The sequence below is a fragment of the Dasypus novemcinctus genome, chromosome 5, assembly GCF_030445035.2.
Source record: "Dasypus novemcinctus isolate mDasNov1 chromosome 5, mDasNov1.1.hap2, whole genome shotgun sequence".
NCBI classification, from domain to species: Eukaryota; Metazoa; Chordata; class Mammalia; order Cingulata; family Dasypodidae; genus Dasypus; species Dasypus novemcinctus.
The window spans coordinates 132969047-132984245 of NC_080677.1; the positions used below are offsets into that span (position 1 = coordinate 132969047).

Sequence of the window (15199 nt, forward strand, 5' to 3'; positions counted from 1 at the left end):
AAAAAACTAAAATTCAATTAAAAGATAACCCAAACTACAAATGGGTCTATTTCCTGACCAATAAAATTACTGAAGAAAAAAAATGGTGCAAAGTTAGAATGAGCAAGTATTTGAAGAAAATAAGGGGAAATAGAATATAATAATAAAATAAATAACACAGAGCTGTTAAATAGCACAAGGTCACACAGCCAACTGGTAGCAGTGGTATTCAAACCCAGAACTTTAAGGACTCTGCCTTTAAGACATTAGTAGTCTAATAAAAATTTACACTCATAAATATTATCACATGCTTAAAATACTATGCCTAAAAGTCTTATTTATTAAATTCAATAGACTTTTTACTCAAATGAGTGTTTAATTTTTCTATGCCTAATTACTAAAAAAGAAAATGGAGGAACTTGCGAGGAAATCTATTTTAAAATGAGTTAACCAAGTAATAGCTACCTGGAAAATGAAGGTAAAAAAATAAATACAACTGAAGCAATGGAAGAGCTATTTACACAGGCCATAGTTCTGTGGGAGGGACAGGTCAGATAAACAGTCATAGACATAGAAATTAGGATGGACACTCAATGATAGTCTGTTCTAATTTGATTTTCACACATGAAGAAAGAGGTCCAGAAAGTGTGAGTAACTTATTTAGGAATCTAGAATTAATAGGTGGTGGCAAACCCAGATGTTTAATCCCACTCCTGCTTCTACGGCTCTTTCCAATATATTCTATGACCTTGAATTCATCTGTGACTTAATGCTTATAAGATGAACTAGAAAGAATTGTATTTTCATGTGTTCTATTCAAACCTAATTTTTTTTTTTATATTGAGATTTTTCTGATGTAAATTTTGGAATACTAAAAGAACTCTGGGGAAGCGGATGTGGCTCAAGCAATTGAGCTCTGCCTAACCCACGAGAGGTCCCTGGTTCTGTTCCTGGTTCCTCCTGAAGAAGACCAGCAAGACAATGAGCTGGTGTGACATGCAGGTGTGGTGAGCTGATGCAACAAAATGACACAACAAGAAAGACACAAAGATGAAAGACAACGAGATAGAGCCGAGGTTATTCAAGTGATTGAGCACCTTTCTCCCAAATGGGAGGTTTCAGGTTTGGTTCTGGGTGCCTCTTAAAGAGAAGGTGAGAGACACTGAGAGCACATAGCAAATGGACACAGAGAGCAGACAGCGAGTGCAAACAATGAGGGGGTTGGGATAAATAAATAAATAAAATCTTAAAAAAAATAAGGACTCTGAAATCTTTGGTTCCTAGGCCTCTAAAAGCAGAATTATTATTAAGCTATAACTTTGGCTGCTAAAAAGACATCTTTTCAATTAACTAACATATTCTCTATGGGAAAAAGGAAATTTCAGTAGGACTTTGGGTTAGGGAATACAGGGGTGTGCCTGGTTTGGAAAAACTTCCTATCCGAAAGTACTCCCCACATAAAACTAAAAGACTTCTCATTAATTTCTTATATAATACTTAGAATGAACAGTTGGAATAAAAACAACTAGAATAAAGAAGAACTTTGTAGAAAGTATCAAAACACAAAAAAAGGTAATGTTATCTTTTATGGCACCTGGAAAGTAAAAATGGCACTTTCGACAACTAAATAATACCAAGTAAAACATGAACAAAACAACAAACCTATTTTTTAAAACTCAGTACATCACTTTACAGTTCCTTAATTAACTAACAATAAAATATATTGTAAAACAAATATTACTTGTAAATAGGCAGGGAAAGTTTCTTCAAGCTTATTTTTCCTTTTGCGGTATCTCTTCTTTATTTTTTCAGTACTTTCAGTAACAGAAACAGATTCATCAACTAGAGTATCTGGTAACTGCTCACTCCACCCTAAAACAATAGTCATATTTATAAATAAGTGGCTTTTAAAAATCTTCAGACATCCACCAAAGATAACATTATATCAACATAAACACAGTTACATAAAAACAAATAAGATTTTTGCTATTTTTCTCATAGCAAGGTTATTAGTGTTTTAAATATCATTTTAAAATTCATTTCATGTCTATTTAGTATTAGCATCTGATTCCTATCGTCTTTCCTTATCAGTATTTCCTTACATAGCAGAAACTTTTTCCATTCAGTAATTTGCTAATTATTAAAACTTTAAAATGCCTACTGCTCATGAGTATGGGGAAAATGCTACTTGTACACTACTTTCAAATTTAGCAATTACAACCTTTTCGTAGGGTATACTGGAAATATCCAACAAGTCTTAAAAAATATATATCCTTTAATCCAGCAATCTCCAGCTCAGGAATTTATTGCAAATTAGGTGTTTCAGTTTATATACATGGTGATAATAAATATATACCTATGAATATAAAAAATACAATCTTAAAATCAGAGAAATGGAAATAAAACTAAATTCTGGACTATGAAATTGGTGAAGAAACAAATACACTAAAAAATACTGGATGAACTTTCTTTGGTAATCTTTTAAAATCCACCAGTAACCTAGCCAGAAAGTAAAGAATCCCCAGAGACCAAAACACAAGGTAAAGCAGAAATCGTAGAAGCAAATAACTAAAACTGTCTGAAATTTGCTGAAATCTAGTAACTTTGAACTGCAGTTTTCAGAGCCGTAAGAGGCACCTTGCATAAAGGTGGGACTCTGTAGGACTCTAGGGGTTGTTTTAACAAGAAATATGCCCCATTCCCCAACATTCATCTACTTGCCTTCTCCTGGCCCTGCCTAACACCAATAGCAAAGAAAAGTGCTTGTCATAAATTTGGTGTTGGGGAGAAGGGCAAAAATGACATAAACTTAACATAAAGCCAAAAACCTGAATTCATACAACTTGGGTGGACCAAAAAACTTCAAGCTAAGTATATAATTTAAAGTAGCCCTGCACCAGTAGCACCCCATGCTCCTGACAGTAACAAATGCAAACCTTCTCTGAAAGAACCAACTTTCAATTCAGTCCTCAAAAAATTCAAACAGAGAATGTTCCAAAGAATATATGCTCTCAGTAAAAATAAAAATAACTTGTCTATCTATTTCACAATACACACAATGAAATTAAGCACTAGAATACAGAGTCAGCAGATACAAAGGATTTGGACATGCAAAGACTTCAGATATTTTATATTCTACATCAATTAGATCCTTGAAATAAAAGAGGACTGAAAATATAAGGAACGAGCAAGAAAAGAAACCAAAACAAAATACTACAAGTGTTAAAAAGTATCAAAAAGGCAGAATAAGAAAAAATCATATGTGAAATTAAAACTCAGTGGATGGGTTTGGATGAGATACAGATGAAGGAAAAAAGATCTTTAGAGCTTAGGTAATGACTTAGCTTTTTTTTTAAGCTTTAAGGAAAAAAGAGTATTAATTGAAAGATGTGTTTCTAAAGCACTACACAATTTTGTTGAAAATTGGGATAGCCTGTCACTTTTTTTTTTTTATCTTTTAGGCATGAGTTTTTTAAACTGAGATTCATATTTTTTAAACATCTAAAACCTCCATAATCAGGCTATACTGTCACTTTCAACTACAGAGACTAAAAGTTTCAAATTTTATGCTAAGAATGTAAGGCAGGCAAAGAAAGGCCGTTTGTGAGATGACCAGAAAGTATTTTATATAACTAAGTGATTCAGTTCCTATATAGGAAAAAGGGTAACTTAAAAAAAAATTCAGGAATATAATTTACTGAATTTAAACCATATCTTTACCAAACTTGACTATGAGATTTCCAGGTATGAACCCCCTACAGGCACTCAAACGCTTTGATCAATAGAAGACAATAACGTTATAACTGTAGCATTATTTAGGATAGTTCTTTCTGATAAATACATCATGAGAAAGGGTTTCAGTCAAATAAAATCTGTATCATACCATCATCTCTGGTAGGTAATTGTTCAGAAATAGAGCCTGACGAATCTTTTCTAATCACAGATCTTTTAGTTTTCCCTTGTCCAGTTCGACTTCTTTGCCGGACCATAAATCCACCAATACCTATCCAAAAAAGAAATTGGGTAAACTCATAAATTATTAATTTCTCCCTATAGTTTAAACTGTAAATAGAGATTATGCTTAGCCATAAATAGTTAGGCATTTCCAAAATTCAATCTTGGCTAATTTAAATCAATCTCACATTTTTATGCAAAATGGTAGAGTTTTAAAATAAGCAATTAAAACAAGTCCAAGTCATTATCACCTACAAAAGAGGAATTAAAATTCATTAGAGAAAGACTGCATGCATTTCCTCTTTTACACAACACTAGAGTAAGAATTAAAGGATAAATTATGCTTTTTTAATCAATTTTAGCAAATAGTAAAACATATCATCATTCAAATTACTTAAAGATTAGCTGAGGGAGAAAACATGTAAGATTCTTATATATGAAACTAAATAACCCAAACATTCCTTAATTAATATAACTTCAGGGGGACTGTATCTAGTTATTCCATATTACCAAGGACTTCAGACACACAGAGCTCTGTGGTTAAGAGCACAGAATCTAGATTCAGACTGCTTAGCTTCAAATTCTGGTTACTACCTCAGGGAAAGTTATTTCACTTTTCAGTTCCTCAGTTCCCTCATTGGTAAGACAGGAATAATATATAAAACCTCCTCATATCCTTGTCATGAAGATAAATGAATATATATAAAGTGATTAGAAAAGCACCTGGCACAAAGTCAACACAAATGCTTTTGTGATTTGTTAGTTGTCTAAAAAATCACCTTGTGACTTAACAGACCCTTCCCTCAATTAGGGGGATGACTGCCAAATAAGGCAGAGAAAAAACATGATATAAGTTCCTAGAAGGATTTACAATTTAGACAGTGTCTGAAAAAGTTATGAACATGTCCAATCTAATAATTAGGGGGAAATGAAGTTGTTTTGACAAAATGATTCGAATGAAACTAATTTTAGGTCTTTATTACAGATAGGGCCCATGTGTAGGACAGATTACCTTTAAAGTTGTAGCAGAATACAAATGCAATCAGAAAGTTCTTTCTTCCTTACATATCAAAATGAATTTAGATGGACTTTTTTAAAAAAGAAATAACAAATTCACTCTATTTTAAAGGAATGATTGGCATACAGAATGTACACAACTAGCATACAGTAAACTTTCAGGAAAATCATTAAAATCCATTATAAATTATTAAGTAGGTATTTGCTTTATATGATGGTTTCATTAGATAGCACTCATTTAGCCAACCCCCCTCTCCAAAGTCAAAACAAATCAGATTTTCTCCAAATGTGTATGTGTTTTGAGATGTTGTTAACACATGATACAGTTCAATTGGTGTAATATCAATCATTATATGACAAGACACAAGAGGCTAAAAAGGGCTCATCATTATTATGTTTTTTTAAAAAGTATAGCTTTGTTTGTTCTGTTTTTTCCTTTTGTTTTGAAGTGACTGACAAAAAGAACAGATAAATACAAGAATGTCGCTGGCTCCTATTTTATACAAGGATTACGTCTCTCTTCTGCTTGGCCCTTATTGTCACCCTGTAAGGTAACAAAAGCTACAGAAAAGGAAGCGATAGAAACAAACTCGAACAACTTTTTTCTTTTTTCATGCAATTTGTAAAGTATGAGCTAGTCATAAGTGATGATTTACTTAATAATTCACTCTTGCCAATAAAATATAAAAAACAATTGGAAGAATAAAGATTGTACTGACTCAAATATTTCACTAACTGGTAAACTGGCTGTTTGGAATACTTGGCTAAGCATCTCTACTCAATGAAATAATGACCTATACATAGATTTCCTAAATGCCTGTGATCGCCAACCTAAAGGATACTAATAATCAAAACTTCATCTTTGACCTGTTAATATTTTATCAGTTTTCCCAATACTAATCATATAAAGCAATAAAGTCAATATTTTTTAAACAAATTACCAAACATTAATAAACTGTCCAAAAGAAGCCTACAACTTCCTTATGGTGACCATCAGAATAATTTTTTCCAATAAGGTAAACAAAATTTGACGAGTAGGATAGCTTTTCTCTCACCCCTAAGGCAAAAAGGAAAGAAGTGTATGTTTAACCTACCACAGTAATAACTAGATTATAAATTCTAGGAGACATTAGGCTCCCCATCTTTTTTCACCTTAATACTGTGCACCTACCGGCATTCCTGTATAACCACTGACGTAAGTTTTTTAAAAACACATCTATATCAGAAACTGAGTGCAGAAAATGAAAAGAGTTACTGAATTACTCAGCAATGAGAAATCTATAAATGGCTCCAAAAGTCAAAAGTATAGATAAAAACCAACTGAATAAAGCATTTAATAAAATGGTTAATAACATCTGGGTTAAGACATTAAATAATTTATTATGAAGTTTTAACATACTCAGGTTAAGGAATTTGTCAGATAAAAAGCATATTAAATCAACTCACTTCTTTATACCCACAAGTTTTAATTCAGAAAGTTAAAATGCTATATTTAATCCTGATTATTTAATTATAATTGGAATCCTATATTTTATTTTTCTTAAAAAATAAAACCAAGTTTTGCTTATATTTAAATATCTAGTTCAGGCCTATACCTGGTCTGTATGGTTTCCTTTTTCTTTTTTTGACACCCTCTGTTCCTTCTACTCCCTTAGTTTCATCATCCACAGCTTCCCGCTCAGGACTAGATTCTGATTTTCCATCACAATCCAGTTCTCCTTCTGGAAAACAGTAAATGTATAGGAAAAAAATTGGAAAACATAAACACATAATTCCTATATAAAAGGAAAATACATAATTCCTATATAAAAAGAAAACAAAAAGCAAAGTGGTCACTTAGCTATTCTAATTGTGCAGCCCAGTTGGTAGGGAAAGTATAGAAAGAGATTTAAAATGGTCCAACTGTTTTAGAAATCAAGCTGCTTAATGCAGAGTTCTTCGAAAATGGAACTTCAGAATTAAGGAAGCGGAAAACACACACGCACAGCTCAAAAAGACCACTATAAATCAATGTGTACTTAACAAATCAGTCCTTTGCTTTTATTCATGTCTGAGACTCGGGACCCCAAAGCTGTCTCTCTAGCCTAGAACTCTCTTCTGAGCTCTAACTATAACCGTAATTGGATATTACATAGGTACTAAAAACTCTATACCAAAAATAAACTAATTTAAGATAAACCTTCTCCTTTTATAGGTGTTACCTATTATTATTTAAAAAGCATTTATATCTACCCTAGAGAAACTAAAACCCTGGGAGCATTCCCATGGGTTTCTTAATTCAATTTTGAACTGGTAGCTGCCTTCCTGTCTAACTCATCCTTTTTTTTTTTTTTTTTTAAGGTATCAGGACTGGGGATTGAACCTGGGACCTCGTATGTGGAAAGCTGGCACTCAACCACTGAGCCACATAGGCCTCCCCGAGTTGGTTTTTATGTCTCTTTTGCTTGTTGCTTGTTTCTGTTTTTTTAGGAGGCACCAGGAACCAAACCCAGGACTTCCCATGTGGGAGGTCGGCATTCAACTGCTTGAGCTACATCTACTCTAATATAGTCTTGATAAATCCTAATCTCTTTTCTTCTGGAATATCTCCCAAAATCATTTCATCCTCCCTCCTACTATCTCACTCTAATCTCCCGGAGAGTTTACTGCAATACCCTCCTATCTAGCATCCTTGTTTCCAGGCTTACCCCTCTCTAATCAGTTCTTTAAATTGGAGCCTAAATGAGCTTTCTATAAATAAGTATAGTTTTCTTCTTAAAATCCTTTCATGTATTCTCAGAGGCCTCAAAATAAATTTCAATTTTTAAGGCCCATAATAAGTCTCTTGTAAAGTCTCCAGATTCATATCACTCCAGCCATAGTGAACCATATTTACTTCTCTGAATGCATCAAGCTTTTCTTCTACTATCTCTCTAATCTCTGCCTTGTACCAACTCATCTTTCAAGATTTATTCCAAACCATCACTTTCTTAAAGAATTCCTGTCTAGACAAGTTTGTGCCCCATAGTTATAGGTTCTTATACAATAATATTATGCTTCATTTAATGGGTTCTCTAATGTTTGTTTCCCTGAGAGCTTGCCTATATTCTCCAAGAGAACAGGTGGTAAGACTTTCTTATTGACATCTACATCCTCAGCATGGTACCTAATGGGTGCTCAATAAATATTTCACTGAATGAAGAATGAAATTAAGTATTACATACAAACAGTCCTCAGAGAATGCTATTTTAATACTATGGTGGGAAGCGGACTTGGCCCAACGGATAAGGTGTCTGCCTACCACATGGGAGGTCCGCAGTTCAAACCGCGGGCCTCCTTGACCTGTGTGGAGCTGGCCCACGCACAGCGCTAATGCGCGCAAGGAGTGCCGTGCCACACAGGAGTGTCCCCCGCATAGGGGAGGCCCACGCGCAAGGAGTGCGCCTCATAAGGAGAGCCGCCCAGCGTGAAAGAAAGTGCAGCCTGCCCAAGAATGGTGCCTCACACACGGAGAGCTGACACAACAAGATGAGGCAACAAAAAGAAACACAGATTCCCGGTGCCGCTGGTAAGGATAAAAGCGGTCACAGAAGAACACACAGAGAATGGACATAGAGAGCAGACAACTGCGGGGCGGGCAGAGGAGGGAAGGGAAGAGAAATATAAAAAAAATAAATCTTTAACACTATGGTAATCAAACTTTTGCAACTTATATATACTTCATGCTGTAGAAAAGGACAAATTTATCACATATACTTTATGATTAAATTTTTAAGTCTTTTATTTTTTTATTCACTATTCTAAATATTATATATTTCTTTAATACCCTGAATATTACCCTCTTTTGTTGATATTATTAGGTCCGTATCTCAGGCCAATGACTGCTCTATATAGCTATGACTAAGCTGTGAAAACAAATGTTTACTTACTGAAACTTATCAAGCACCAACTATGACAAAATACTAATTGTTTACCTTCAAATAAATCCACCTAAAAATTAATGAGGGGATTATGAGTTAGGATGGTAGCATAAATTCAAGAATTTAACTTCACTCCCAAAACCCTACCAAAAATGCAGTGAGGTGAATTATTTTTAAAAGATTCACCCACAAAGACTGAAAACAGGAAAGGAGAAAAGCCACAACTGTGGAAGGGGAAGCAGAAAGGTGAATGGTAACTGTCTTAGCAAATGCAAATTCCCAGTAGAGAATTGAAAGAACTGACGGGGGAAAAATCCAACTTAAAACAGCCGAGGAACTGGCTTAACTAAGTGCCTCTAGAAATGGGTAGGAAGAAGTTAAGAGAAAGAGAACTTTATATTTATATTAACTAAAGAAGTAATATTTCCTAGATGCTCTTTCCAACTTTACAATATTGGGAGGTTGCTGCTCCAAGGGCTCTTGGAATACCTCCAGAAAATCAACAAAATCTGGGTAATGGTCTAAAAACAGAGGGATCATGTGATTATAGGCATGCTAAATGATGATGACCTCAACTCTCAGCCTCTTTCCCTATTAAAGTCCCAGAGCCAATAACTAGACCTCAACCGTTCAAGCAAGACATTTGAAAAGATTTTTCCAGGGACCCAACCAGTCCAAGGGAAACATTTAAAGATACTGATGGGAAGCGGACTTGGCCCAAAAATTAGGGCATCCGCCTACCACATGGGAGGTCCACGGTTCAAACCCCAGACCTCCCTGACCCATGTGGAGCTGGCCCATGCGCAGCACTGATAAGTGCAAGGAGTGCCCTGCCACGCAGGGGTCTCCCCTGCGTAGGGGAGCCCCACGCACAAGGAGTGCGACCCATAAGGAGAGCCGACCAGTGCGAAAGAAAGTGCAGCCTAGGGAAGTGGACTTGGCCTAGTGGTTAGGGCATCTGTCTACCACATGGGAGGTCCGCGGTTCAAACCCCGGGCCAACTTGACCTGTGTGGAGCTGGCCCATGTGCAGTGCTGATGTGCCCAAGGAGTGCCCTGCCATGCAGGGGTGTCCCCCCGTAGGGGAGCCCCATGCGCAAGGAGTGCACCCCATTAGGAGAGCTGCCCAGCGCAAAAGAAAGTGCAGCCTGTCCAAGAATGGCGCCGCACACACGGAGAGCTGACACAAGATGACTCAACAAAAAGAAACACAGATTCCTGTGCCGCTGGCAACAAAAGGAGCAGACAAAGACGCAGCAAATAGACACAGAGAACAGACAACCGGGGTGGGGGGGAAGGGGAGAGAAATAAATAAAATAAAATCTTAAAAAAAAAAAAAAAGAAACAAACACAGATTTCCGGTGCTGCTGATAAGGATAGAAGCGGTCACAAAAGAATACACAGAGAATGGACAGAGAGAGCAGACAGCTTGGGGGGGGGGGGGGGGAGAGAAATAAATAAAAAATAAATCTTAAAAAAAAAAAAAAATAAAGATATTGATAACTAGAGAATTCCACAAATGGTCAACACAGATCACCATACAACAAAGCTTAGCGTCAATAAGTATAACCTACATAATTAAAGCTTTTCCATCATTTTCAACCCCTCAATTTATTTTTTAAGTTGAAAAGATCATCAGGCTATATTCATCTTAACTTTATTTTTAGTTCTTCACTTTTAATCATGCATGGGCAATCAGGATTATCTAATAAAGCCTATTTAACATGAAAGATAGAGACCTACGCAAATATAAAAAGCAACATGGGATTAGCAGACAATGTATGAAGAAAAAATATTAAGATGTTCAAACATAAGCTGGACCATCCATGAAGCTAGAACTAGATGCTTTACAAAAAGGAACAGTCAAAGAAAGGAAAGAAAGCTCTTGAAAATTGATATAGCCGGATTGAAAGGGATCACAGAGTAACTGACAAAATAGATGGAAAAACATCCAATGGATCAGTGACTTCAAATAGCTGAAGGAAAATTTCCCTACCTGGAAATATCATTCAGGTAGGAAGGTAAATAAGAAGTGAATAATTCCCCCCAAATTTTCCTCACATCCATTCTCTCTTGGGAATGTGTGGAAAATATGCACCACCAAAATGAGGCAGCAAAACAAGAGAAAAATGCATGAAATCACAGAAAACAGATTGAACCCAGGAGAGAACAGAAGATAATCTCTAAAATAATGTTGAAGAAGGAATTCCAAAATTAATCATGTTTTAAAATTGTGGCCTAAGACAGCATGGGATCAAGTATACAAGACCACTTTTCCCTCTAAACAGCATATAGGGAAAGCCAGTAGAAACACTTTTACTGAATGATACCAGCGAGTCTAATTGTTGAGATAAAAGGTATTAAATATATGTAAAGGAATGGTGGCTCTGAAGGCTAAGGTCTTTTTAAACCAACATCTTGAAGGGATATATACCATATTGCCCAAGTATGAAAAGTTCATAAATTCATAAATTTATATTTATGTATAAATAATCTCTGGAAAGCAACACATGTAACCATGGTTCTCTCCAGGAATGGAATCATGGGGCCAGGAGGAAACTAACTTTTTTGTTGTTTTGAATCCTTTGTATTTTTTATCTCATGTACAAGTACTATCTATTTTTAAAAATTGACCCTATCCACCAAAATACGTTACAAATACCCATACCATACTCTTTGATTCAGCAAGAAACCCATCCTCCAGACCCACATATGGAATAAATTTTAAATGCACCAGGTCATTCCTTATAACATTAGTAGTAAAACACCAGAAAAAATCCAAAGGTCTATAAAAAGGGGAAGGAACTGGTAAAATAAAGTTCCTTACATCTATACAAAGGAATATTTGCAGCCATAAAAAATGAAGAGCCATAGAAAGGCAAGGAAAAGAATATTACAACAAAACGGAGGGAGAAAAGATATATGCATTTGTTTGTATATGCATAAAACTCTCGAAGGATACACAAGAAAGTAGTTACTTCTGGAGAACTGAGGATATACATACAGGGGAAAGGAGGCTTTTCACTGTTTACACTTTCATTATTTTATGATTTTAAACCATGAGACTGTATAACTTGTCCAAAACTCAAATTTTAAAAATTGAGGGAATTAACCTTAAATTAATGGAGATAATAAGCCATAAGGAAGCAGCCACCTTCACCAGGTGATAGGTTATCTCTTTTTTCCTCTTTTCTACAGTTACCTAAAAGCATTCCTCCACCAGACTCTACTCAACATACTCCCTTGACTGCTGGAGCCCAAGTGCAATCCTATTCTAACACTGTCAAATAACGCCTTGCACTGTGATAGTTTATGTTGGGACCAGCAATAGAGAAAAAGGGTGGTGAGAGTACAAGAGGAGAGAAGGGACTATGTTCTCACTCTTGAGAAACAGTTTTTGTTTTTTGATTGGAGAATCTTTTTTTGCACTATATGTTTTCCAGACACCAGTAGGGGAACTAGAAAGAAGCCTGATTTTATTGAATAATAAATTTGTTTCTGGTATGGTAAGGTAATCATTTATGACTTACTTTCTTAAAAGAAACACTGATCAGAATGGTTAAAAAAAATCAACAAAGTATCAGCAATGTGGCTGCAATATTTCAGGAATATCATAAGTTAATTTGGACTTCATAGATACATACAGAGACCAATCATTTACAGGTGGGAAGCTACACATTTGCCCATCACTTCTACCATTTAATACTTTTCAAAATTTAATTTAAAAATCATCCTGTCTCTTCTTAATATATTCTTTTTTTAAAAATTATATTTCTTTATATGTAAAGGAGCTTTACATCACAGAAAATATTACATAAAAAATACAGGGGACTCCCACATACCCCACCCTCCTCCCAAATACACTCCTCACCAACAACATTTTTCATCAGTGTGGCACATCTGTCATAACTAATGAACACATATTGAAGCACTGCCACTAAGCATGGTCTACAGATTACGAACTGTTTTACATTTTGCACTGCACAACTCCATAGGTCTTGACAAGATGTATAATGGCCTTTATCCATCACTGTATTATCATGGAGAATGATTCCAATGTCTCAAAAATGCCCCATGTTACAGTCACTCTTCCCTCTCCCTCCCTCCAGAACTCCTGGTAACTACCATCTCTACATCAATGCCACAAGTTCTTCCATTACTAGAACAATAAGTCTACTTTAGTCCATAGCTGCACTCTCCCTACTTTGTTTTAATAAAGTAAAGCCTCAGATATGACTTTATAACACAGGGGAAAGAATTTACATGTTCCTTCATTACAATTATTCTACAGCTTCCAAAATGAAAAGAAAGAAAGAAAACATTCAGTACAGAGAATAATTCTGGCAGACATATCCTCAAGAGTTCTTTTAAACAAACGAAAGCATAATTCCTTTTACATACATAAAGGTAACTTACATCACATATAAAACAATAACTTGGAATTTTATTCCCATATCTGTCAGATACAGAAAAGTTAATTGTGAAATATTTATTCTACACTAGTTATTACAAAAGCTAACATTCACTGTGTATATCAGATATGCAAAGCATCATGCTAAATGCCTAACATGTTTTTTCTTAATATCATCCCAACTACCCTAATAAGGTTGGTTCTTTTGTGCATATTTTTTAAATGAGAAGACTAAGTAACAGAAAACTCAAACAATTTCTCTAAGAACATTTAGAGCAGGTTTGAACATTGAACTGTTCTATAATGCTTCTTATAGAGCACTGACACATGATCAAAACATGGTAGTGAAAGTCTAAAACTGAGCAAATTTTAGGTTTGGTACAGAAAAATGGGCACTTTCAAAGAGGAGTGTTTTGTTGGGAATTCCAGCTTAACTTAAAAGAGGTAGTGACGACAGTTATTCTTAAGGTCTTTTCCTATATTTCTTCCTGAACAGGCATATTTAATTAAGGCCATAAAACTGATTTAAGCATATAGTTATATATAGACTCAGGATAGTAAAGTCTGCTGATACTTGATTAAAAAAAGAATTTTTATTCAGCAAAAATGGAAAGGCACTAATGGTCTTCAAACAACATGAATTAAAATTATATCCCCAGATTCGTGCCTACCCAGGGATGCAAAAGAAAAAAGAAAAAAGAAAAAAAAAGATCACACACACACACACAACTCATGCCTAAAGAAAATACCCTTTTTCCACAAAGGATTTGAGATTTTGATACATATATGATCATGAGGGATTAGGCAGGGGAATTACTTCCATTTAATTCCTTAAACTCTAAAATTTTTTTAATGAACATGTTCAACATCTAACTCCCTAAATAACAATCACTTTTCATATTCATTCATAGGAGATACTCAGTAAAAATAAGGACAGATTCAGTAATACAATCAAAGATGGGTTATTTTATCAGGTAAAAGGAAAGAAAACAAGTATAATCTGTGTTTCAATTTATTTTCTTATACCCTCATAAGAGTCAACAGGGAAATATAAAAACAAAATATGGCACCATTTCTCATAGTGTGGAATAACATATACCATTTTCAACTAGTGGTGTTCCACAGAACACTAGTCAGGGCAAAAACCTTCTGAGGTTCCTTTTTATTTTGTTTTTAAAAAGGTTCTATGATCTCACGATTTGGGAAATAATGTATACTTTCAAGAAGCCTTTCAAATTTTGTGAAATGCAGAATTTCCCAAATTCAAGGATAATGGGAATCTTTTTTTCAGACAACAAACACCACTTAAATCCTCAGAAACTAGGATTCTTCAGCTCATTCTGGGTAATACCAATCTAGAGCAATTCCTCCTAGGTATACAGACTCGCGCCACAAGACCTGAACCACTTAAAATTTCAAAATCAAGTTCTCTATTCAACAGTTATTTGAACCTTATTTATATATAAGCATGGAAAAACTTTTCTCCCAACCACTGACCCAACATAATACACAAAAGAAATGTTTTTTATTACTATTATTATTACTGAAATAATGAAAATGCTCTAATAATGACTGAAATGATGAATGCACAACTATGTGATTATACCAAATACCGTTGATTTTACACTTTGGATTGACTGTATACTTTGGATAAAATGTATGCTTTATTAATATGTATCAATAAAATTGATTTGTTAAAAAATGTGAGGAATAAAAGATAAATTATACATACAAAACATAAATAATAAATTACACATACAAAAGACATATCCTTTCCAAGTCACTATGATCTCACATTTGGACTACACTGCAATAGCCTCCTAACAGATCTATTTGCCACAACTCTTGACAGTTCATTTACATCAGAGCAGAGTGTTCCTTTGAAAACATATATCAGATCATGCCACCCTTTTCTCCAGAAATCACCCATGACTTCCCAT

The 15199-nt window shown here is 34.9% G+C and overlaps 1 protein-coding gene across 13 annotated transcripts in view; it reads right to left on the reverse strand.

The window, feature by feature from the left end:
* The window catches only part of KMT2C (lysine methyltransferase 2C), a 357676-nt gene that overhangs the window by 74075 nt on the left and 268402 nt on the right, over positions 1-15199 (reverse strand). For all 13 annotated transcript variants that reach the window (XM_071215365.1, XM_058298034.2, XM_071215363.1 and 10 more), the window contains exons 24-26: positions 6546-6671; positions 3863-3982; positions 1721-1851 (exon numbers count right to left, since the gene is read on the reverse strand). In XM_071215365.1, coding sequence (XP_071071466.1) covers positions 1721-1851; positions 3863-3982; positions 6546-6671 — 377 coding nt within the window. The remainder of the gene's footprint in view (positions 1-1720; positions 1852-3862; positions 3983-6545; positions 6672-15199) is intronic.